We start from the raw sequence: 25,035 nt of genomic DNA, 5'->3' as shown, positions 1-25,035 counted from the left end.
AATTGTAAAAAAGTATGATCATTCTATTTAGAGGTCTCGTCTGTTTAAATGTAGCTATACATGTTAGATTTATTTATTTGTAAACAATACGTGTTAGATGTTGATGCCCCAGCACTCCAAATGCAATGCAACTCGTGAACGCGCATGCTCTAACGTCACCATGGTAATAACCTTAAAGTTCCATGGTAACAACAGGAGTGCGCCCCTAGCGTCCAAATGAATAAAAACAGTGTTGAACACTGATGAATGAAATGAAATCCATATTGTTCACCAAAGTATTACGTTTAAAAAAGTGAAATTATAATGCTGAGCCAAAATGCAAGAAAATACATCAATAAACTTTTATTTTTTGCATTCTGAATAATGTCTTGTTTTTTCTTGGTTTCTTTAGCTTGTTTTGATATTGTACAATATCTTTACAGCTGTAATCTGTAAAAACCATTATGAAGTGAGTATAAAAAGGGCACCACCAAAATAACGACAGATTAGTTCACTCACACGCACATATATCCTCTGACATTTACATAAACTGTATTCTTCTATTAGATTCCAATTTCGTATACATATACATTTATATATAAAATACATTTTAAAAGTGATGGTTAATCGTCTCCTATTATATGCAGGTTACCGTGTTTAATGTTCTAGCAATTTTGTGTTGAATCTATTAAGAATTGAATGTAAAAAAGACCCAAAACAAAATCAATCTGCAAGTCTTTCACAGAAAGACCTTGAAAAGGCAACGTCACACAACACTGCCCTGCCTTGAAGCAGAGAAGCAACAGTTATAACAAATATGACTACCTGAACTAAATGAGTGACGGTTCATCACAAAATAAATACAAAGTGTAACGTCATAGAGGACAATTTTTGAAAACATCTTGATGTGTGTGTGTGGGTGTAAATATATAACAAGCAAATAGTAGAGGCATCCTTAAAGATACCTCAAACAGAACATAATGAGTATTTCCTACAGTTGTTTCTCACTGTCATTACTTTGCGAAATATGAACAGGCAAAAATAAGTCTTCTTTGACCACTGTCTGATTCTCCGTAGTCTTCATGTATCTGCATTCTAGACCTCCAGTCATTTTCTGTGTCTATTAAGTGAGGATAAAGGTCAGGGTGTCCATTCATTTCACCAAGAATCCTCTTCTCAGTCTTTTCAGTGTCCACAATGTAATTTCAGTCCACAACCACCTTAGAAATTGGTCTAAACAAAATGCACAGCAAAACAAACAAGCCACATTTCTGACACGGCAATCTTTGAAAAGAAAACATAACCAAGAAAAAAAAAAACGCAATGCTCAGAGAGGCTACTTAATATTTGTATACATTTCTCCACGGTGTCACAATCCCTTATTCATCCAGGATAGAATGAACTCTTCTGAGATCTGGTCACGTAGTTGGTAAAATCTTTTGCAGTTTTCTTTTTTTCGTCCACACAAAAAACAGATGAATTTCAGATTACAACAATCAAATGACAGAATATTCAGCGACATAAGAACACACAGAAAATAAAATTACATCTTTGCTCCTGAGTGACTTTTGTGAAAAGAAGAACAATCTTGGATGGCAAGAAAAAAAAAACCCACTAAGAATGAGGAGAGAATAGGGGAAGGCCTACAAGCACGTGTATGTGGGAGAGAACTGGAGGGATGATGGAGGCTAGCTCCAGAGGCCGGCGTAGTTTCCGTGTAGACCGGAACACAGGGGGCCGCCGGCCACAAAGAGTTTGGTGCCGGAGTCGTCATAGCAGTGTGTGTACACGGCGTTCGGAAAGGAGCTGACATCTGAAAAGTAACTTCTCCATGTTTCATCGTGATTCTGGAGGAAGTGTAAAAGCTTGAATTAGCAATAACATTTTCGCAACAGTAACAGAGCTTGACAATGTGATAAAGCGTCAAATGAATGATTTTATAAAATACTTTTTAAAATTAATTTAATGGTCAGTTTACATCAACCTATGTAAAGAATGGTATATAAAGTAACCAGCAATTTTATGTTAAAGGCAAAAAAAGTGAAAATCTTACCAGCCAGCCTCTCCCTGTGGTGAGCTTCAGGATGCCCTCCGCAGTGCGATTCCGGTACCCGCCGGGTGTACTGGATTGGTCATCTAGAAAACGCTGGGCTCTTATGTCATAGAAGAGCAGTGAACCCTGACCAGTGCCCACCGTCACTATATGCTCATAGAAGCTCACAGAGCGGATACCTGTTGAACAAGCACAACTTGAGCACCGGTCCTGCAGATCTAAATTTCTGCAAATTACATATAACAAAAAAATCATACCACTACCACGCTCCCTGGAGCTCACAGATTTGATGTTTTGAGACGATTGTCGGGGGTCTAGGAATGACACGTGTGCCTGAGATCCCACTGCATACACAGACCAGTCCATACCATAAGCCAAACAGACGTTTTCCTTACAGTAAGGGAGTTTGATGGAAAGCTCCTGAAAATCAAATCAGAAATTAATTGAATGTCGACAAAACAATATAATGTAAATCTTTATTCAATAAGCTTCACTTCAAATGTTCATTGGGGTCAATGTACCTTAGACAGGTTGTCTTGTGCCTTCCACAGATGAAAATACCCATCCAACGAAACAGCACCAAGCTCCTGATGTCCAAAAGGACAAGAGACAGAAAAAAAGACTTGTGTCAGTATAATAAAATATTCTGCAAATAATAATCTTACCTAATATTTTAATGACACAGACTTGTCAAAATGTTTCAGTATTAAATTGTTAAAAAATAATTCTCGCCTCATCACCCATCTTGGACTTTTTCATTAACCGTGATCTTAATGCATTCTGGGATTGACATTTACACAATGGATACATGTAAAATGAGGCAGCATAGTCACCTTGCACCTAAACTTAAGGGTTCTAAGGTCTAAGATCAGCATGAGTAATATGTGTTAAGGAAAGCGGGCTGACCTTATGGCTGTTGTTGAAGGCCAGTGCCCGCACTTTGCAGTTGTAGGGGTGGGTATACTCTTTGGGGATGTCCTCGAGGGCGCGGTGAGAGATGTGAGAGTAACATGGATCACCTTTCACGTTCTGGCACTTTTCCGCTTGAGTCAGCACCTCCTCTGATATCTCCCACAAGCCCATGGAACCATCACGAGATCCTGCCCCGGTGAATTTAATAAAAAGCATACTTTTTTTTAAATGAAAGTATAGAATTTTGTACCCATGGCTTTTCCTATCACTGCTATGCGGATGACACACAGCTCCATCTGTCATTTCAGCCAGATGATCCAACCGTTTCTGCGTGCAGATCACTGCTTGTGATCAGTTGAACTCCACAGATAAAGTCGCAGGCACCACCCAATCCTTTATCCTCAACAATATTAGGAGAATTGGACCTTTCGGAGCATGCTACGCAAGTTCCTGTCCAGGCTCTTGTCCTGTCCTGTCCAGACATGACTATTGCAATTCTCTACTGGCTGGTCTTCCAGCTTGTACATTGAGACCACTTCAGATGATCATTAATGCAGCGGCAAGAGTGGTCTTCAACAAGCCAAAGAGAGTGCACGTCACTCCTCTATTCGTTGCACTGGCTCCCTATAGTCGCAAGCATCCAATTAAAATCTCTGCTCTTGGCCTAAAAAACCCATCACAGGTTCGGCACCTCCATATCTTCACTCAGTAATTCAGACTTAAGTACACGCCCGATCCCTGCCCTCTGCAATCGAACAATGTCTTGTGGTGCCGCCCCACAAAGGGAAAAAAATAACAAGCACTTTCTCCGGATGAGTCTGTCAACATCTGACCCATTAGAACAGACATCTACTTCTTTACTTCTTTTCTACTTTCCTACCCCCCCAAAAATAAAAAAGGATATTCTTAGCTTTGCATACTGTGGTAGGCTAACTGAAGACTGAAGTTTTAATGCAATGTATTATTTTTCTATTTTTGCACATATTGCTTCTATTGTTTTCCCTTACTTTGTAAATCGCTTTGGATAAAAGCGTCTGCTAAATGACTGAATGTAAATTATTATTATAATAAACATTTTTAAATTAAGTTTAAATCAAAAAACATTTTACATTTACTGGTAAATATCTCAAACCGTCCTTAATGTAATGTGGAAAAGATATAAAAAACATTGAGTAATAATCCTGAAAAGAAATCTCATTGTACACTCATAATTTTTTATTACTTATTTTACATTCTATTTATTTTATTTTACATTAAAGGTTCGAGAATTCCGCTTGTTTTTATTATTTTGTGGTAAAATATGCCCTCTTCACTTCTTGACACTTTCCATAAATAACGTTGAAGGTGTTCAAATAAAACTGCAACAAGAGGGTGCTTACCCGAGACTGCCATGGTATCGCTGATCCATGCAATGGAGAATATCCAGTCATTGTGCCCATCCTGTGACAAATACAGCACCATTTTAAGCCTCGTAAAACATTACTGAAAACCTTTATCAAATAGCAAGTTTCAATTATGTTCAATTGGAAATGGAGTGCAGCATGGACTCACATCCCCGACGCAGACAGGGTCAAGTGTGGGAAGCCGGTACACTGCCAGGCTGTTAGGGTTGTCTCCGCCGGTGGCGAGCAACGTGTGAGATGGGTTCAGCTCTATAGCGTGGATGCCGCATCCCTGCTGGGCGTCCAGACTGCCTACTGATCCCGTACTTTGGAATTGGAAAGGGCTCCCCACTCCAGCCAAAGCCTGCGAGACCTCTCCCCTACCCTCTCTGTCCTTCAGCATGGGGATCCTGGTGATCTGGCCAGAGAGGACATCCACCACGAACAGCTGAGTCAGCAGAAAGATAATCAAGATAAGCACAGGTGCCATTGGATAAAATATGACAATTGTGAATGCAAAAAAATTTGATATAGACTTGGTCCGTGTCGTGTCATAGCTTGGGACGTGACCTGGGGTAGAGTCTGCGTGGGGGAAACTGAGCCGTATTGGGTGGGAGAATCCGTGCAGTGTCTGGGACTGTAGAAACTACCCAATTGAATGGCTTTTTTGTTACCTTATTGAGTTTCCAGCTAGACGACAACTGTAATATCAGTATCCCAGTGTCATTCGACAGTCTATATTTGTATCCCTTGTTCATTAAAGCTATGAAATAAAAGACTATGTCTTAGCATGTTAAATTAAGTTTTGACGGTAGCAAGCAACGTTTTCCCACATAGAAGTCCATTATAAGGAAACAGCTTAACTTGGATGAAGGCAGCGATAAACGAAGAACGCAGAATTTTCTGTGGTTATGTTGATGTTCGATATCAATGGTAAAGACATTTATTTAAAATGTGGTTATACGTGGTCGAGGCTTTGGTATTGAGGCATAAGGCTGCTTCCTAATAATGGACGTCAATGGGGAGGACTACGTATAAACTATGCACAAGGGTTGTTTTAATCAAATAACAGTTCAGTGTTGCAATTAAGAGCCATATAATGTTGTAGATTAGCCACTTTAAAACCTTTATGATTTAGCTTTCTTATGGTAACAACTACAAAACTAACTTTATGAAAGAGTGCAAGATAATATTCAGTCCCACAAACTATCCCAAACTCAGGGAACAATTTACCTAATCCCAGAATTAATGAATGAATAAGTGTTTTTCACGTTAAACGTTTAAGAAAGTCCCTGGGTGCAGCGGGACGGGACTACACCTGTCTGGTTTTTGCGCAGTATAGAAAACTTCAGATCAGGGTTTTTTTATTAGATTCAGAACACCACATAGCAACTTTTCCGAAATTGCACAAAGTAAAAATCTGTCGTAATCAATACAAAGAGCCAAGATCAAGCGCCTAATGAGGTCTACACCCATTGATAGTAATGGATTGATTTCCCCACGGCACAAACGGATATGACGTTTTCGTGGGTGTTCCCAGCTATGCAGACCAATTCTATTGGGAAAAAAAAACCTTAATCATATAAACAATGGAATGGAAACTTCAGGGCATTTGAGTCCAGACTTGTATTTGACCTGCAATGTTCCTTTAAGTGACATCAAGCTTAAAAAAAACATTTTTACACCTAAAACGCTCCTTTGACTTTTCTCGGGAAACACCTGGTTTGAAATGACCATCTTTAGAAATGACTTAAATTCAACAATGGCCACATTTTGATGCAGAACACCCTATTAGTGTTTCAGGGACTTTTCATTTGGTTTATTCTTAAAGGAAGGGGAAGTAAACCATAGGAATCAAAATATCTTGCATCCTTAAAATGCGTTGAACACACAACGCTAAGCAACAATACCATTTCGATAATTTCATATTCCCTAAAACAAAAAAACCAGCAAGAAAGACCAATAACATGTTGAAGAACAAATCTTTAATATACATTCAATTGTATACTAGATCAGTGGTTCTCAATCTTTTTCTTTGTGGGGGCCCCCCCAGATAAAGACTTATAATCTTAAACTTATAATTAAACCAAAAACATATTCAGGTATACAAGGCTGGGACATCAATCATTTTGGTTGGTGGTCTTATTTTCTGATGTTTGTTTGCATACAATTTGTGATTATATTTCATAAAATGCCACAAAATCTGTGGCTCCCCTGGATCCATCTTGGGCCCTCGGTTTGAGAACCACTGTACTAGATCATGTGTTCCTGTCGCTCAATTGGTAGAACATTGTGCTCACAACTCCATTGGTTCGACTCCCAGGGATCACGAAAACTAAAAACATAAGTACCTTGGGAAAAAAGCACCTGCCAAATTTTAAAATGTAAAACATTCATCAAAAACCATCTCACCGTGTTGCATTTGGTCCCACACACCACCTGTCTGGGGTTGAGCCATTGTGAAGCAAACACTTTGTTGAGGCGGCCGAGGGAGAACTCTCTCTCTTTCAGGATTGCCGGGATGCGTCCGGCTGCGAACCCGCGCATGCTCCGCTGGAAGCTCCACTCGTGTTGCAGCTGCGGGCGAAACTCCCTCCCTCTTAGAGAACACACCACCGACCGGCCATTCTGCCACCAGTGCTGCGCATGACGTGCCGAGCTGGACACACGGGAGCGCTTACACCCAAACTGATACCAGTCGAACTGCCAGAAGAGGTAGATTAAAAGTAGGTAAATATTAAACAAGTTAATATATTATGCATGTACTGTATCTGAGCACAAAAGCAAACTTACTTTATAAATGTCAATAAAACAAAACCACTAAGATGTTTCTCAAAATATCTTATTTTGTATTATGCAGAAGAAAGATTTATAATGACACAAGGGTGAATAAATGGCAAGTGTTTTTTCCCCTTTCTTACTGTAGTTAAGAACAGATGATAATAGCTAATAAATCCAAATCAGAGCTTAAACACCCAGTGCTCTAAATATGTGGATTTTTATTCATAAAACACTGTCATCAGAAATTCATGAAAACGGGCTGACAAAGATGATAATTTATACCTTGGAGGCCTGTTCATTCATAAAAATAGCTTTAACAATTATCTGTTACTCATGATGATTATATAACATTTTCAAATATGAAACTAAAAATAGGAGCACAATCTCAGAGGACACCTGGCTGTAACCAGGTGGCCCCTCTTGCAATCCAGCACTGTGCCTGCGTTTCTGCATCTTTTCAAAACAGCATACGGTTTAAAAATACACCTGGTGGTACAGAAAACCCAGACGATGCTTAAAACTCCAACAATCAAACACAATAAATAAATTACAATGAAACAAAAACAGCCTGATGACAAAAGTAAAGGCATTCTGATGCTAGTGCCGGCTGGAAGACAAAGTGATTGTGTGCTCCCAGAAAGAATCAACAAATCTAATACGGCCATGAAAATTCCAGATAAAAGCCATGGCCTGAGCATGGCTTTCGTAGACCCAACAATCTGTATGTGTAACAAAGCCTTATTTATTTTAATGCTCTGCCCCGTAAATGCATCATCATTGCCAATATAGTAATTGGTGTTGACATGAGATGAGTAATACACTCTTATAGCTATCCATTAAAAATGTGTACTGTATCAGCTGTTCTCAAGTACAGCCCCCCTCCGGCCAGTGGACATCGGCCCCATCTGACTGACCCAGATCACAATGACCAAGTAGGTCAGAACTGATTCTTAGCCAATACACAAGGCCCCTCCCACTTAAAACTTTATAAAAGTGTGCAATTGGAAAATGTGCATTCAAACGATTAAACTACACTTTAAATCACTCCGGGTTGCAACAAAGACACTTTGAATGAGACACTTTTTCCACCATCTGAGCACCCCAAATATATTCTGTTTGAGAAATAACATCCACTGGGCCTTAACAGTTTCCAATTCAAAGCAAGATATGAATATTTGCCATTATAATTATATAATATATAATTAATATAATTGACAATGGTAGAAGATCAATCCTACTGGACGACTGACCAGTTTATACCGTCTGGCTCCTACTGGGGTAACATTATCCTGTAATCTAGCCCTGGATTAAAACCTACCCAGACAAAACACATAATAACCACAATGTCTAAGACAAGTAATACACGTTCTCACATCACTAAACCAGTTCACCAATGCAGGATCGACGTCAGAAACTAAGTTACCAGACCCACCATTAGCCTTTAGCCGTCTCCAACTGTTTCAAAACTGTCACGTTTCAAGCTTTTCTTCCGTTTTCTCATATATATTGATTTGCTTTATTTAAGATCATATGATAACACAAGTGGCATGGTGTGTTTTCCCGGGTACGAGAGAGATTCGTTGTTACCTGTTGTTCCTTGAGCTCCACTGCTTTCCTTTTCCTGCTAACTGTTTTTCTCGCCATAGCCCGACACGCACAGGTCCCTCACCCACATGGAGGGCAGCAGCGACGATGGAATCTGGATCATATAATGGCGATTGGGTTATTTCGGCGGCCTCTGCAATGGTGAAGCGGGACGACTAATCGAATCCAAATTGAGTCGAGTCGGATCGGACAGAACGAGGTAATCGTCCGATTCGGTGCCCGATCACCACCGTACTTCCGCTTCGGGTCGTATTTGGGCCAGGTTTGTTTGTTTGTTTGTTATCCGTCTATGTGGAGCGGACACAAGGGTACGCCTTCCCCTCCCCTACACCAAGATCACTTTTCACCTATCTCGCAGTCTCTCGATCCGTCGTTTCTTTTGACAAAGCGCGTCACCCGACAACGTACAGCGCCGCGCGCAGCCGCACTCAAGAAAATATCAACAAAAACAAGGTCAAGCGTACGCGTGCGCGTCGGTGGCGTGCGCATGCCCGACCGTCTCGCGTTTTTACAGCTGTTCATGAGGCGGATTTTCGTTTTTCCATTTTTTACAAAAAATGTACTTTTATCCACAAGCTTTTTATTATGCTGGGCTCTTATTGGTTGCTTTGTCTTTATTTTTCGGTTCGAGTAGCCCATTTCAAAAATATTTTATAAATAACAATTTAGTTTTTCGGTTTGTAAAAATACATATTTCAATTCATGTTTTTTATTGTGCATTCGAATTAATATCAATCAAACATGATAACAAAAAACAGCTTAGTAACACAATAAAACATAATTTGTGTAAAATACGAGTTAGCTCATTTTGGAACCAAACTCTTCATATATATACTGTATATAATATATATATATTTCAACATTTATCTTGATCTTTATTCTACAACTTAATTGGAAACATTTTAGCAGACCTAGATTTTCAAGGTTAAAATTATAAATAAAATATAATGATACTTCCTACATTTAAAAACTATTCAAATCTATATGATTTTTCTTTAAACTAGTGTATTTTTCCAAGAAACACAGCCTATAGGCAGCACCCTTTTGTAAAGCCCTCAATTGCAGCTGTGTTTATATTGTTCTATACATCATCTGTGCTGCTTTACAGCATGTGTTATACTGTCCCAAATTACTGTTCAATTAAACATACTATGTAGGCCCCGACATCATTGACAGACACACCTTTTGAAAAGAAGAGTAAGTTTAATCATACTTAAGTCTGAAAGTGTTTCCAAAGACTTTGTTAGCATTAAAATCACATCTTCGCAACAGATCTTCCTATCAGACAAAAGGCATCAGATCGGCATTACCTGTCAATCAGGTTCTCTAGCTGTACATCAGGACATTTCCCCATTTACAATTCAAACAATAGATCTGCATTTGAGTGCTGACTCGCTCCTCGTCCCAGGCCAGAATGCTCTCTGTGAACCAGCAGTGTTTGCTGTATGTATTATGTTCAACCTTTCTGACCTCAGTCTATTGACTGGATCCATGAAAAGTACAGGTGAGCACCCTGTACACCATGTTTACCTCTTCTGAAGAATTAATTCTATAGGGCATTGGTGAATCTCACAAACCGGTCAGAAACTATTTGTTTAATGAATTAAGCCAAATTTTAGGACCATGAAGATTTGAAGCCTGCAGTTTTCACGACAATTAAGCACATTTCCCCCAAATTCCCAACAATTTATACTACTACACCACTTTTATATACATGTCATGGTAGTATTTGATATACTAAATTTAAGTTCTGCTTATTTCAGGATAAAATTCATAATGATAATATACACATGTAATACATATGACAATTTGGTTGTGAAATGTGCTTGATTGTCACTACGCTTCATATCCTAATATATTATTTCAAGAGGTGTAAAAGTGACCCGGGCATTTCTGGATTAACAAGTATCCACAAGAGAGGGGTATACAGAAGAGATTGCTGAAGCAACACTGATGAAAAAAAGTGCACAACGTGGATCATGAGCTTAAAGCAGCTTTTTCTGTACATACAATGGGCGAAAAACTGGGGGGAAAAAGTGCACATTTGGCTGCTAAAGAACACAGCACAGTTAATAGACATAAAAGACCACTTGAGCTACACATTGTCTGTGCCCAATGGAAATCACTTTAATTGAAACACAAATGCAATTTAAACTGTACCAACAGAAACATATTTGTGTTTAAAACGATTTAATTTAGTTTTATTTCATCCTGTTTTGAGTGATTTGCGTAATTAATTAAATTTTATCCCAGATCAGAGCTTTTCACAACTAAAATAGCTTTTAGGAAATTACAATATCTATACCTTGAGCTGAATGTACTCACGTAATAGCAAACTGGGCCAAATAAATCAAATTTACATTTTGGATGAATCTCACAGAATGTCAAGTCCAGATCATATTTTACACCAAACTCAAAATACATTTAGAAATTACAGTTGACTTTATCTAAACCCTATTATTAGTAAATGAACCATCATCTCTTATCCAATTCTCATTACTGTCATACAGACTGTAATTATTTTAAATAAATATAAATAAACATTTGATTTTGAGGCTAAATATAACCTGGACACTTTGTAATGAGAGTCATAACATGAGGTTAGCAATAGGACCTTTAATTGAAAGGTTCCAGAGAATTCCTATAAAGCCAGTCTATCATGCTGGCCAATCAAATGCGGAGACCTACTGTATAAACAAACAGACAGGTTTCCTTTGGTGATCAAGGCTATAAAAGCTCATTCAGTTTCTAATCACCTAAAAGATTCACAGTCTTCAAATCGTTCCATTGCACAACCATCTGTGACCTCAATTCAACTATGCAGCTTTCGAAAAATAAATCGCAGTGTTAAGTCTGAAATTAATGTGTTAATCTAAATACTTTGCACCAATTTATTTATTACAGATGGACCGACAGTGTATCATTACAGACCTTTAAATATGTTTCCATTAACGTTTGCGATTCAGTGTGCTTGTGCAGTATTTGCATGTCTATTGTTTGCAAATCATGGTGGTGTTCAAATATTGCATTTCCAGTAGTGCCTGCCAAATGTGTTCATTCCAGTGCAAAAGCAAACTGGGAAAGAGTTTACCAAAGCTTTTTCCTCTCCTCTTACATAATGGTGATTAGTTCTGTTAATGCAGTTCCTAATCATAGGGCATAGAAACACAATCTCTAAAAAGAACAAAACAAAGAGACATAAGTGTTTCTGTCTGAAAAACATAAAAACAACATATGAACGAAAAACAGCAGAGACAAATACAATGAGAGGCCACTTCTGTGAATTCTCTGTTCTGCCATGGGTTGTGTCTGTGACTGTGCGGTCAGGTTTCAGTTCCGAAAGCCTGCGTTCAGCAGCGAGAGATGGCAGCGTGATAGCTTCGAGCATCTATATTCTTAATAGCTGTGTTTCAGCGGCCTCAACTTGGCCCCATCTCTCCACCAGCCCCACCCAGTCCAGCTTGTCACCACGGCAATAGAGAAACTAGCCAATGACGCATCTCAGAGGAGGGTTTAGGCTCCCCACTTACCACCGTTCTAAGATCACTTAACAGATATACAGCGGAGGAGGAAAGAACAGACCATTGGATGGTGTCGTTAAATCCCCATCCCACGAGGTATATCTTTATTAGGTTATGAAATCAGTTTTTCTTTCTTAGCGATAAGAGAATCACATCCTTTCACATCCAGGACTCCTCGCTTGCCGCCTTTCTTCCTCGCGCTCTCTTTTTAAAGGGGCAGGGGAGGGGTGGCTCTTGGAGTGGACAGTCTTCGGGCTCAGCTTGCTGTTGCACGGGCCATCAGATCCTCCAGCGCTTTGTCCTGGTCGTTACTGTGTATGAGCAGTACCTCTTTAATAGTGTCCCTCTCAAAGCCCATTTCCCCAAACCGAGACATCAGCTGAAGGAACTCTAGAGCCTAATTGGAGAAAAGGTCACATTGATATCATTTAAGAATGAGACAAAATTCAATAAATCATACTCGTATTGTTTTGTGACGCACTATTGTAGCATTAATAGAAATAAAACAAAAACAGTAGCTCTCATTATAATACAATATTGTTTTGTAACTTAAGGTGTCTAATCGATATTACAAAACAGTATTTCGTGGTGTATAATTATGAGGGCTACACTGCATCCTAACCAAATAAGCTGTGACAAAATATGAACAGCATATGATTTACATACATGTAAAAAAAAATCTATATAATTTGAAATAGAGCAAGCGACAAAATTACTTGATGCTCATCATAAACTTAAAAAAGTCTAGTAAGGCACCATAAAGCTAGTTAAAATGTAATGCCTCTGTTAACCATAAAAGCAATGGTTAAAATTATGCAAATGTGTATTCAAATTGGATATCGTTTGACTATTTCCATGTCACAAGTCTTTTGTGTGCATGTATGGTTAGAATTTGCCAACCTTTTCCTCAGAGCCCTGGTACATCTCCAGGCATTCCTCCACAGCAGTGGCATCAAAGCCTCGGTCACACAGTCGACTGTAAGTGAACAGGTATTCCAGTACCTACAAATAAGAGAAACGGATTGCTTAAACGGTCGTGGAAGATTCAACACAATGTCACTTCATTTGCATAAATAAATACACATACTTAGTGTTACAGTTATTGATAGCTCACTGACAAATTGTTAAATGCTCTCTCCATTGTAAGTATTATAACCCTAATGCAGACTTTTTCTAGGAAGGAAAAAAAGTGACAGTCACCTGTTCAACATTCTGTCCCTGTCTTTGCATGGCCTTTAGAACACCTTCGTAAGAATAACCCATGCCCACAATAGTTTCCACACACTGTCGTTCGCTGGGAGAGAGGCTGAGAAGGATCGCTGTAGCAGGTGCAGTTACCGGATGGTTGGGTGCTGTGATAGAATGTGGCTGCAAAGACGTTTCAGAGAAAATCAGTTAATTCACTCTTATACACACATTCAATTTATGCCAACAGTTTCTGTCCATGTTTTTGTTGCCCACATACCTGTTTCTGTGTCCCATTTTGAGCATATCCAGACTGTTCTTGTGTGACCGTTGTGTTGGAATGAGATACTATCCTCTGCAGGGAAGAAGGTGTGCCGTTGGACAGGTTACGTGGTGGAGTTGCTGGGTAAACGCTTAGAGGTGGTTCTGATGAGGAATAGCCCGGGTCTGAAAGCTTTGGGAAAGTCAGTGAGCGAATGTTACATGGGCGTTCCGCATCAATCTGTTCAATTGAGGTTCCCAGAACCCCACCCCGGTCTAGGTCCAGAAGTCCAACCAGTCCGTTAGGTTTATGGAAGATTCCTGCTTTTGCCTGAAGAGGAGATGTAATACTTGGAGAAGCAGGACAAGGTTCCGTTTGAGGAAGATCAGGTGGTGACACTGACGATTGCGTTTGGCTCTGAAGGATACAACGCAATTCCTCTTTGTCATCCAGTGTTTTAAGCTCGAGTTTGTCAAACGGATCCTCTTCTCGCTCAAAGTCGGCCAAATTTAGACTTTGCGGGGCCGGGCTGCTAGGGGCTGGCCGCATTGATCCGAATGAAGGTGCTGGGAGAGGCATAAGGATTGCGTTGTCCCATAGGCCAGCCAAAACTGGGTTTAATGCTGGTTGAATAAAGTCCTGCCCCTCAGAGGGGCATGCTTTCTTTCCTCCAACCAATCCGACATCTGTATCGCTAGGAGTGACCTTCCTCTCGATTTCAGACTCCGCGCGTGCCGCCTCCGCTGCTCGAGCCTCAGCAGCTCGTGCTTTGTCGAGCTCTTCCCCCCACTCAATGCTACGCCTCTCTAGACTGAAGTCATACTGAAGGACAAAATAAAGCATTAATTATTTAAAAAACCTGACACAGCTCGTTTAAGGCCAGGCTTTGGTAAAAAAAAACAGACTTACTTGCAGTGCTGAAAGTTTGGATTTACAGTCAGGTACACAGAAGTCAATGGGAAAACCCACTTTCGAGGGAGGCCGGAATTTCTCATTAAGTTTGAAGGGAACATCATCAAGGTAACTGACGGGACCTTCAAACACGAGGTGAAGAGGTGGGAGAAAAAGGAAAACAAAATGCGTTAAAATGAGACTTTCATTTGTCCTGTGTTTATGAGGGTTTATGATTGTGTTGTGTTTTTGTTTATTACAATAACAGAATCATGACAGATGATGATTTAATGACTCACCGTTGTTGTGGTTATCCGATCCAGACTTCCTCGCAGCCATTTAGAGTACAACTATAACTATAGGAAAAAACAAACAGTATAATTGACATATTTACTTGTATAGTCCCTTACCTTTCACCTAATGAAGTTGGTTTATTTTATCACTTTATTTTACAGCAGAACTGTTAAAATAACATTGCATAATTCCACAAATTATGAACGACTGATTTTGAACAAACAAGAAAAACAACACAAAACAAAAGAAAAATGAAACCAATGAAAACACTGCTGTTAACCAACATTCGTTTTACAAGCATTTCTCTTGAACTGAAAATGTAAACAGACGAGGTTAACCTAAAAGAAGCTTAGAAAAAAACTGTTTATCAACGGTATGACAACCAAACCCATGTTGCACGTGACTCTATCACATGTTGACACACAAGCTTATAAAACCTGTTCTATTGAAATTTTAACGCCCATGAACCATTAATAAAAGAGCTATTCCGAAGCGTACCAGCTGATCTGAAATCCCACATAACCATATAGACATTAAACACATGTGTTGCGTTATACCTAACATAATGACTCTAATATTTACGTTTTAACGTTACCAACAAATTCATATCGACAACAAGACTAACAACGCCAACAGCTGAATTTCGATAATAAATACTAAACTCTCTATCTTTTTATATATATATATATATAAATATTTAGGAGACAATGTTGTAAAAATTTGGTTTAGGTTGATGTACATGGTTACAAATATGACATTTCTGCCTAACGTTAGCTTATTACCAATTACGTTCGACTTGATTCTTTTTCTACCTGTCATATTAAAACAAAAATCGCCTCAAATTCATCCCACGTCATACTAACGTATTAGAAAGGCACAGTTCTACATATCAACAGAGAGTTAAAAACAAACTGATCACTTCAGTTTGGCTTTAGTTTAGATTACTAAAGCGACCTAACAGGGCCCGACTTCCTCTCTCTCTCTGCCACCGCCCCTTAAACTGGCCCTGTGTGTCCCACCTGTTTCCTTACCTGTTTCTACGGTGTCTTCAGTCTCCAAATATGTCTCTCGCCTATCCTGGGACAAGCAAGCTCCGATATGCGCCCTAAAGTTAGAAGATTTATTAAAAACCGAGTACATTTCCTGTTTCATCGCGGAACGCCATCTTGGTTTCACCGCCTCCTTCTGTGTCCTGTGTGACGTTACGCGCTGAACTGAATGACGACAGCTTCGACCAATCAGCGTATGGCGTTGGACGCGCTGTCATCTGTGTCGGCCTTTGCACATGGGGTTTGATCAGCCTGGACGAAATATTTTGATATATAAAACAGATAAGTAGCTTTAGTTGTATACAAAAACGCGGTGAAATGATGCGATCATGGAATGTTTGTTTCATTTATGTATGACGGTATTTACTATTATTAAAATACATTGAGTAAATAAATGATTCCCTGTTACTAGTATTTTTTACTTAAAAAACGACCACGGCATATGTCCAAGAAAATCAAGTATTCACATTTTATTTAATCTATATTTTATTTATTTTTCCATGAACGGAACCAGTAGCTCAAAACGTATTTTATAATATGTGACCCTTATCTGTGAAATCCAGTCTTGTCATTATGCGATTAGGAGCATCAAAGTGTGATATTTTATAGTTTTATTTAATCAACGCTGCATATAGGAATTTATAGTCTGTCTGATATTTGCCTTATATGTTCTCTTTTACAGCTGCTTTGTAACAATGAAAATTGTAAAAAGCGCTATATAAATAAAGCTGACATATCCTTCATTTCACTTTAATCTTTTGGTATGGTTTTATGTCAATATTCATCTATTTACATATCATCCAATACTGGAGGATTATCTATCCGAAAAAAGTTCACGGTTTACGGCTAAGTATCGTGCGTCATGACGCAAATGCGTACTGGCGTGTTCATGCACGCGCTTGGATAACCGGAAGCACCGAGCGATTGAGAAACAGCGGAAAAAAATTCAGCTGACGGTTGCGTTCGTATATTTGTCTTGCGCTTCCACCGATCTCCATATCTCACGTGAATAACATCCATACCCTCTTCTTGACTCGCCGTCGAGTGTGTGTCTGTGTGTCTGTGTGTGTTTTAGACCAAAACAGCAGAGCTGACAGTGAAGTCAGTGCAGAAACGGGCTTTTTGAAGGTGCATTTAAGCTTCGCAGTAGATCAAATGTAAACAAGCAGCAGGTCAGCTGTGCGGCCGAAGACACGAGAGGAAACGGCAGCGATGACAGCGGCCCACAGACTTTGACAAACTTATTTTGCATCACATAAAGCGTATTTTGTGATTTATTTGCATGCTGTGTAGATTATTGGATGTTAGGGCAGTACACGAGGACACCTCCCAACCCTGTTGCCTTCTCCTCCAGTGCGGGCAGCAACGGATACCGAAGGAGAGTGATTTATTTTTCCACTGCTTATAAGAGGTGGTAAAAGACTCCTGTTCAAGGACTGAATTTGTGCACATCTGACAGACAAAAGAGAGAAAAGGTTAAAAAAACAACAAACGAATAGGAGGTTTTACGGTGCTTTCTGGGCCCCAACGGAAGGAATAAATAAATATCAGATCATTTACGGATTCATATTTACATGAAGCTGGAAGTGTAACGCATTCACTCAACGCGTTACCGTGGAGTTGTGCAGGTAATAAAAAAACTGTATTTTGATCCTTTCATCAAGATATTTATCAAACTGTTACCATGTTTTCTGACCGATTGATCACCATTTCTATTTCCACAGTTTAAATACAATTGTTAGTATGGTTTTTGCTACAAGGAAACTAGTAACAGTGTTTGCTACAGGTAAACAATAGATCATTTTTGTAGGGATGGCACCAGTCTTGTTTGTTTGTTTATTTATTTATAATTGGCAAATACCATATTTGTCAACAACCAAGATTCTTAACTTTTGTTCAGAAAGCAAGTAATTTTATTTTGAAAGATGCACTAATATATCAGACAATTTCTAAAACAATTGACATGAGAAAAGCAGACATAACAAATGAATAATAAGTTATTTAATGTAACTGAATAAAAGCACTGAGTTGCATATTGTCTGTTGGGTAAAATAATGTAATTTATTCATTATTTAGTATTATATTAGAAAATGTGTATACAACTTTGTCCTTGTCATATAATGTAGGCCTGTTAAATGTGGATTCAATCCATGTTCAATAAAAATGCAATCTGATAATGCATGTGTTTTTGAACTTTGCTCATTTAAAACATGCTAAAAAAACATGCTTTGTTAAAATCAGTTTTGACCAAAAAAGAAAATACATTTAGTTCTAAGAGAAATCCTATTTAACCAATTTCCCTGTAATCTGTAGCAAGGCTGAAGCATCAGGACTGTCATGGCCCACCAGCAGATGCCGAGCTCTCAGAAGGCTTTGATGCTGGAGTTGAAGTCTCTACAGGAGGAGCCTGTGGAAGGTTTTCGTATCACCCTGGTGGAAGAGTCTGACCTCTACAACTGGGAGGTGGCCATCTTTGGCCCCCCAAACACACTGTATGAAGGTGGCTACTTCAAGGTAAGTCTTGTGTGGTTACTGTGACTGACTGATGACAGATGTGTGGATTGAGACATAGGACGTTCTGAAATACTCTACTGTACTCTACTTCTGGACCAGAACGTACCGAGGAAGAAGTCAGGTCAATCAAAGTCTGTTTATGTAATTTTTAAGTGTATCCCACCTCCCTCCCCTCTGTCTTGTTTTCTCTGGCTCTTCTTTCACCGATGGTGCATTCTTTATACTCCAGACATCTATTTATGTCGCTGACAGATTTTAATGTCATCCCAATATGAGAGCTAAAAAGAGAAGGACAGTAAGTTTCAGCCATATTCCCTGGAGTTACCCAATCTCTGTGATTTATTCCCAACAGGAGTTGTCCTCACATTCACTGCAATGGCATCTATTACTTTACTATGACAGAAAGCACGATTCATAGTCAATTCAATTTGACTAGATTCATATAGTTTTAAAAGGGTGTTATTTTGTAAAGTGAAAATGTGAGGTTCGAACACACACGCAATGGGTCTATCAAAATGTTTTTCTGTTGACCGGTCCACAACAGCAAGATTTGCTCAACCAATGTCGTGGGCTTGAGGTGGTGAGTGTTTGACCGAACTATGGAAGACGGGAGGAGTGTAAGCAGTCCTTATTTAATGATCGCAAAATTACAATTCGGTTTGCTAAATGAACGATGACCCTGTTTTGAGAAAGATAATGGTATCTTTGTGGAAGCAGGCCTGGGCTCCACCCATCATACGAGTTATTTAAATTTGCAGCTGCCAAGCAGGATCTTTGCGTCATCTAGTAAGTATAGTTTTTAATGTACAAAATGTGTCAGATATAATAGGCTTATCCTTCATCCTTTCCTCGTCTCTATATCACTTGTTCTTGGTCATTATTATTGATCATCGATGATGAAGGTTAAGATCAGGTTATACAATTACAAACAATGGTGTCAGCATAATACTTTAAGGGGGAAAGTTGATTTGATAAAGTAACACGAAACTCATAATTTCTTAGCATTTGGTATTTCCCCTTTTGCTTTAATAACTGTGTGCACTTGAGCTGGCAGGACTCCACAAGTTTGTGCAAAACCTGATGAATCACGTTGTCCCAGCATGATCTGAGAGTGTTCCAAAGAACACTCCGTGTGCTTGAGTGGGAAATCTGACCTTTTGTACAGTTAACATGGCCAATGTCACACATTTGATAGTGGCTTAAAAATACTGAAGACTGTTTTATTCACATTACACTGTATTTAAATGTTTAAAATCCTTGTGTCCTGTTATGTTTAGCTTCTAAATTCTAAATCCCTTTTGTAACGTTGACCACGTTGTAATGTTCAGACTTTACAGCCCTGTCAGAACTGTAATGTAGAGTAAAGCATTCACTACTGTTTGGCATCACATTGGAAACCTGATGAAGAGCTTGTGAGGATTATATTTATGCAAACCCTTTTAGCCTAATGTGTGTCTTAAAGGGATAGTTCACCCTATAACTCAAATTTTCAGTTTATTTACTCACGCCCAGGCCATCCGAGATGTAGATGACATTTTTTTCTTGAGTACAACCATAAAGAAGATTGTTTGATAAATGCGCAACCCTCTTTGCTTCACATAATGGGACTCAATGGACTCCACATGTCTAAGAGTTCCTAAAGCACATAATTCCAAAAAAGCGGCTCCTTGCGACATGTTGACGTCTTGTGAAGCGAATCGGTCGATATTTTCATATTTATTTTTAATAATATTAGCCATACTGTGCAGCCTCTACACACAATCACGATCTTCTTCATGTAGTATTTGGTGGCGGATGGCATACCAGCGTCTTGTGCATTTAGCGCCACCTGCAGAAAGGGAGTGTTGAGCGACTGTCGCAGAAATGACACTTAACACTCCCTTTCTGCAGGTGGCCCTAAACGCACCAGATGCTGTTTTTTTTATGGCCTGGGGTGAGTAAATAAACAACAAATTTGAGTTTTTGGGTGAACGTTCCCTTTAAGCTGATTTATAAACGCCTCATTTACTAGCGATCAAATCATTCATCTATTACTGTAGCTAATAATTTTGATGCCTGTTCTTTTTTTCCAGGCCCATATCAAATTTCCTATTGACTACCCATACTCTCCTCCGACCTTCAGATTCCTTACCAAGATGTGGCATCCAAACATTTATGAGGTGAAAATCTTCTGCATGTCTATAAACTTCATTAAACATGAACTAAAGACAGTGAATACAAATTGATGGTTTTATTGGGAACACCTGTTTTATATTTATCAGAATGGCGATGTGTGTATTTCCATTCTTCACCCTCCTGTGGATGATCCCCAAAGTGGAGAACTGCCCTCAGAGCGATGGAACCCCACACAAAATGTTAGGTAGGTACAGACCGAGTCTAAAGTCTAACTTCTGAAGTGATTGAATATCCACGTGTGTCTATGTGTTTATGTACAGAACAATCCTGTTGAGCGTCATCTCGCTGCTAAATGAACCCAACACCTTTTCTCCTGCAAATGTGGATGCCTCAGTCATGTTTCGCAAGTGGAGGGAGAGCAAAGGAAAAGACAAAGAATATGCCGAAATTATAAGGTACTGTTACTTTAATAAAAACACAAACCAGTATACAGCGGGTAAAATAATTATTGAACACATCACCATTTGTTTCTCAACGTTCTGTTGACATGACACTTTCACCACGTGTCAGTAAAAACCCAAGTAATCCATACATACAAAGAAAACAATAAATATTTCAGAAATTAAGTTTTGTGTAAAAATATTGAATTACACAGGGAAAAAGTATTTATCACGCTTTTCTGAAATGTATTTAATTCTTCATGCAAAAGCCCATGTTGGTAATGACAGCTTCAAGACGCCTCAGGTGTGATTTTGGCCCATTCTTCCAAACAAACTTCAAAAAGTTCCATGGGCCTTTTTAATGAACTCTGGGCTGGGTTTCCTGAAACTTTCTTACCGTTACGTCATTCTTAAATTATACCTTAAGAGTGGCAGCGACATATTCTTAAGAACGACGTAGCGATACGAAGGTTTCAGGAAACCCAGCCCTGATCGTAAATTCCTTCCATAGATTTTCTGTTTGGATTCAAGTCAGGTGATTGGCTGGGCCCTTCTAGCAGCTTAATCTCTGAAACCAATTGAGAGTTTCCTTCGCTGTGTGTGAAGTATCATTGTCTTGCTGAAATGTCCATCCTAAATGAGCTTCAACATTTTTGAAACAGAGTGGCAAGGGGAGGGCTAAAAACATTCCCTTAAGGAATGGGACACCACTATTACACTGTCATACGTTACTTATCCTACAGAGATGCGGCAGCGTTTATCACAAACTTCCAAGATGCTGCTGTCAGCTGTAGTCAAATCAGTTTTCACATGGATTGCAGCCTAAAATATGACCCTGAAATTTTTCGTCAAAAGCAGCTCACCACATACCCCTCAGTTCGCCATCTGCTTCCCCTGGTTTGTGATGGCATTCCGTAGACGGCCCTATGTTGCATATGTTGTGGTTCTGTATTTATTAATCTATTACAATCTATTATTGTTGTGTGTAATATCGGCCGTTAAGTGTCCATGGATTGACAGAATTTTCACCGTAAACAGCAGACCATCTGGGTACTTTGAGAATACTAATTTCAGCATACTATGATTTGGGACGTACTAATTCTATTTTCCAATACTATTTAGGATGGATAGTATGCAAATTATTTTCCAGCGGCAAGATTGCTTTCAAATGACTAGATTTCAACTGGTGTCTAGGCTTTCCCTGCCTTTTTTGCACTTCCCTTTCTTCATGTGTTCAATACTTTATCATCACTTTGTCATTCCATTTTATTACGCATAACTGTGATTTCTGAAATAATATTTATTTAGTGTATAGATTACTTGGGTTGTTACCGACATGTCAACAGAACACTTAGAAATATATTTACTTTAATACTTATTTTATAATTTCTTTTCATTAAGGTTTGAGCAGAGATGTACAGTTACTTTGGCACTTAGCATATTGCCAAAAATATATGTATAGTTCTTTATATATAGTGATATTAGGTGTTAAAAACTATGACTTTTTTCCACATGCAGGAAGCAGGTGATATCAACCAAAGCAGATGCTGAGCGAGATGGCGTTAAAGTGCCAACCACGCTTGCCGAGTATTGCATCCAGACCAAAGTGCCTTCTCACGACAGCAGCACTGACCTGCTCTACGATGACCTGTACAACGACGACATCGAAGAGGATGAGGACGATGATGATGAGGCTGAAGCCGGCGGGATGTGCGGAGACATGGCTGGGTACTGTTTTGCCGACGAGGACGACTCTGGCAACGAGGAGTCTTGACAACGAGGAGTCTTGACCTCCCTCCACTGTTACCTTGACACTTAAGTTCTGTCCCCCATTTTTTACCCTACAGCTTCTTCAGATCTTTCCTGTTCCCCATGCTACTTTTTTTTTCTTTTTTTAAAGTTGTGTCCCTAAAACTTTCTGGTCCTTAGTAAAGTATATGACCCATGACATCTCTCTTTGTTCTTAAAGTCATTTGTAAGATCTTACGTTCTCCTGCCTTTTAACCTCAGGGCTTTTGGATATTCAGAGCTTGTCAGGTCACCTTCAAAATTCAGGTTTTTTGGTTCTTTTTTCAATTAAAAACGTTTAAAGGGCTAGTTCACCCAAAAATTAAATCTCACCCTTGCTGTTCTAAATCCATCCTTTTTCTTATGTTGAATGCTAAAAGAGGAATATAGACACTTCCATACAAAAAGAGCGAAAATAAAAGCTTTAACTAGAATACTGACACAGATAGACAAATGTCTTTGGCTGTTGCGTCACATTGCATGCATTTTTGAGTGTCTCGCCATAAGAGTTTTAGTAAATTGTAATATTGAAAAAAAACTACTACTGCTGTTTTGTGGGTGTCGTCAAGAATTGAGAAATTTTTACTTTTTAGTGAACTAACTCTTTAAACCCACCATAACCTTTAGCTGTACCTGATGAAACAGTCATTGCCAACAAATGAATGTTTCATTCATTGTTAATTTTTTTCAAGAAAGTATTGTTTCTTTGGAACTGTTGTCACAGTATAGGGATTCACTGATTCCACCCAATTATGAACATAATCTCCCACGCTTTTCTGAGATTTAAGTTAAGGTCTAATTGAAAGAAGAAACGTTCAAGAGTGATCAAGTATTAGAGATAAATCCAAATTGAAAGGACAAATTGAATTTCGTTCTCGTAAAATTGTAAGTATCATCATTTTGACCAGCAATCAACAGGTGACCTTTACGATATGTTGAATTTACTACACATATTCTCCAATACACAGCTCATACCTGCACATCACTTCTGTGATGAAGCTTTTTTTGAGCCATTGAATTGAAGTGTCAAAGTATATGGCACATGACGGTGCTTTCAGTCACTCTTAATGGCTGTTTGGACACTATTAACAAAACTACTTGCACATTTAGCTACTGTTGATCTCAATGACCCTGAGACAATGAGACTTTAACGGTATGATGTCCAAAATTGGCTCTGTATATTTGGTCCCATCGATTGGCTGAATCATAATGTACGCTCATGTGCAGGTGTTCTTTTTGTGCATTTCCAACCAGCTATACCAAACATTTCTCTATTTCTTCTCAAAATTTTACACGCATATTGAATTTGGTAGATTGTCAGTATCTTGTAGTTTAAGTTCATAGGTTGAGATCAGTGGCTGCGGAGACATTCGGCTCATCGGTGAGCTCTCGTTCCCAGTCTTGCACATTTTATGCTTTGATGCCACCGGAGTGGGTCTTAAATTTTAAGAGCATGCTTGTGTGTTTAAATGTTTTATATGATGTGTCATTCAGTGAGACACGCAAATCCATAAGGTCTCATTAATAGGGGGAAGTGTACAAATATATGCACACGGGGTCTCAGGTACACCTTTACTCCTGCTAACCAGCCAAGGACACAGATGACGCTCCCAGTCCTACCAAAGCCCCTCCGGAAGGGACAATGTATCTGAGGATTTTGTGGGATTGACCCTCTGCTATTCTGCCGGAATTTCTGAACAATCTGGATCTTGTTCCCAACTCAGTTGTCCCCTTGAATCCTTGGACTGTGGGCTGAAAGGGCTCGCAAAATGTTCGAAAAAGGATGTCAATCAATTAAAACTGACTGGATTTCACATTCAGAAAAGGACTTGGTGTATTACACTCCTGTGCAAAGCAAAACAACCCCTGCAAAAAGTGTTGTGACATTAGTCAACAGTGGATGTGTCTTAAAGGACTTTATTATTTGTGTATCACGAATGGGTTTTTAATGTTTCATCAATGATTTAATGATCTTCCTTTTTCACATGAAAACAGAATAGCTTTTTGCCAGGATTTATGAGGAAGATCAAATTGACTCAAGTTGAACATATTTCCTTTCTCTTCTTGTAATGTTGTTAAAGGGAAATAATGAATTGAGTATTAACCTTAGTTGGAATGGAAACACAGTTGGTATATGAATCTAAACACAATTATTTGAGTTTGGGGAGACTGTGCTTGTATGATCACAATACAATTCATTTTTTGTGTGTATGTACAGGAGATAAAATGCTCCTTAGCAATTAAACCATTAGACAACACATCTG

General features: G+C 39.0%; 3 protein-coding genes across 3 annotated transcripts; 1 reads left to right on the top strand and 2 right to left on the bottom strand.

Annotated features, from left to right (window-relative positions):
* Positions 1 to 317: 317 nt before the first annotated feature.
* dcaf12 (DDB1 and CUL4 associated factor 12) lies at positions 318 to 9,243 on the bottom strand. Its single transcript, XM_079486796.1, has 9 exons — positions 8,695 to 9,243; positions 6,739 to 7,029; positions 4,496 to 4,774; positions 4,324 to 4,384; positions 2,939 to 3,132; positions 2,554 to 2,619; positions 2,290 to 2,452; positions 2,033 to 2,211; positions 318 to 1,826 (listed from the first exon to the last, which is right to left on the bottom strand). Exons 1-9 carry the CDS (start codon positions 8,749 to 8,751, stop codon positions 1,668 to 1,670), a joined length of 1,449 nt encoding a protein of 482 aa, XP_079342922.1. The 5' UTR covers positions 8,752 to 9,243; the 3' UTR covers positions 318 to 1,667.
* Positions 9,244 to 9,898: 655 nt separating this feature from the next.
* Positions 9,899 to 16,138, bottom strand: ubap1 (ubiquitin associated protein 1). Its single transcript, XM_079486660.1, has 7 exons — positions 15,897 to 16,138; positions 14,871 to 14,927; positions 14,590 to 14,714; positions 13,699 to 14,502; positions 13,434 to 13,601; positions 13,134 to 13,235; positions 9,899 to 12,630 (listed from the first exon to the last, which is right to left on the bottom strand). Exons 2-7 carry the CDS (start codon positions 14,908 to 14,910, stop codon positions 12,490 to 12,492), a joined length of 1,380 nt encoding a protein of 459 aa, XP_079342786.1. The 5' UTR covers positions 14,911 to 14,927; positions 15,897 to 16,138; the 3' UTR covers positions 9,899 to 12,489.
* A 620-nt stretch (positions 16,139 to 16,758) lies between these two features.
* On the top strand, positions 16,759 to 25,032 carry ube2r2 (ubiquitin-conjugating enzyme E2R 2). Its single transcript, XM_079486790.1, has 6 exons — positions 16,759 to 17,542; positions 18,228 to 18,428; positions 20,501 to 20,587; positions 20,690 to 20,787; positions 20,864 to 20,998; positions 22,502 to 25,032. The coding sequence occupies exons 2-6, from the start codon at positions 18,252 to 18,254 to the stop codon at positions 22,755 to 22,757; spliced, it is 753 nt and encodes a 250-aa protein (XP_079342916.1). The 5' UTR covers positions 16,759 to 17,542; positions 18,228 to 18,251; the 3' UTR covers positions 22,758 to 25,032.
* The last annotated feature ends 3 nt before the right edge of the window (positions 25,033 to 25,035 follow it).

This window comes from Barbatula barbatula, assembly GCF_947034865.1.
Source record: "Barbatula barbatula genome assembly, chromosome: 22".
In the NCBI taxonomy this organism is placed as follows: Eukaryota; Metazoa; Chordata; class Actinopteri; order Cypriniformes; family Nemacheilidae; genus Barbatula; species Barbatula barbatula.
This window is presented reverse-complemented; position numbering and strand designations above follow the sequence as displayed.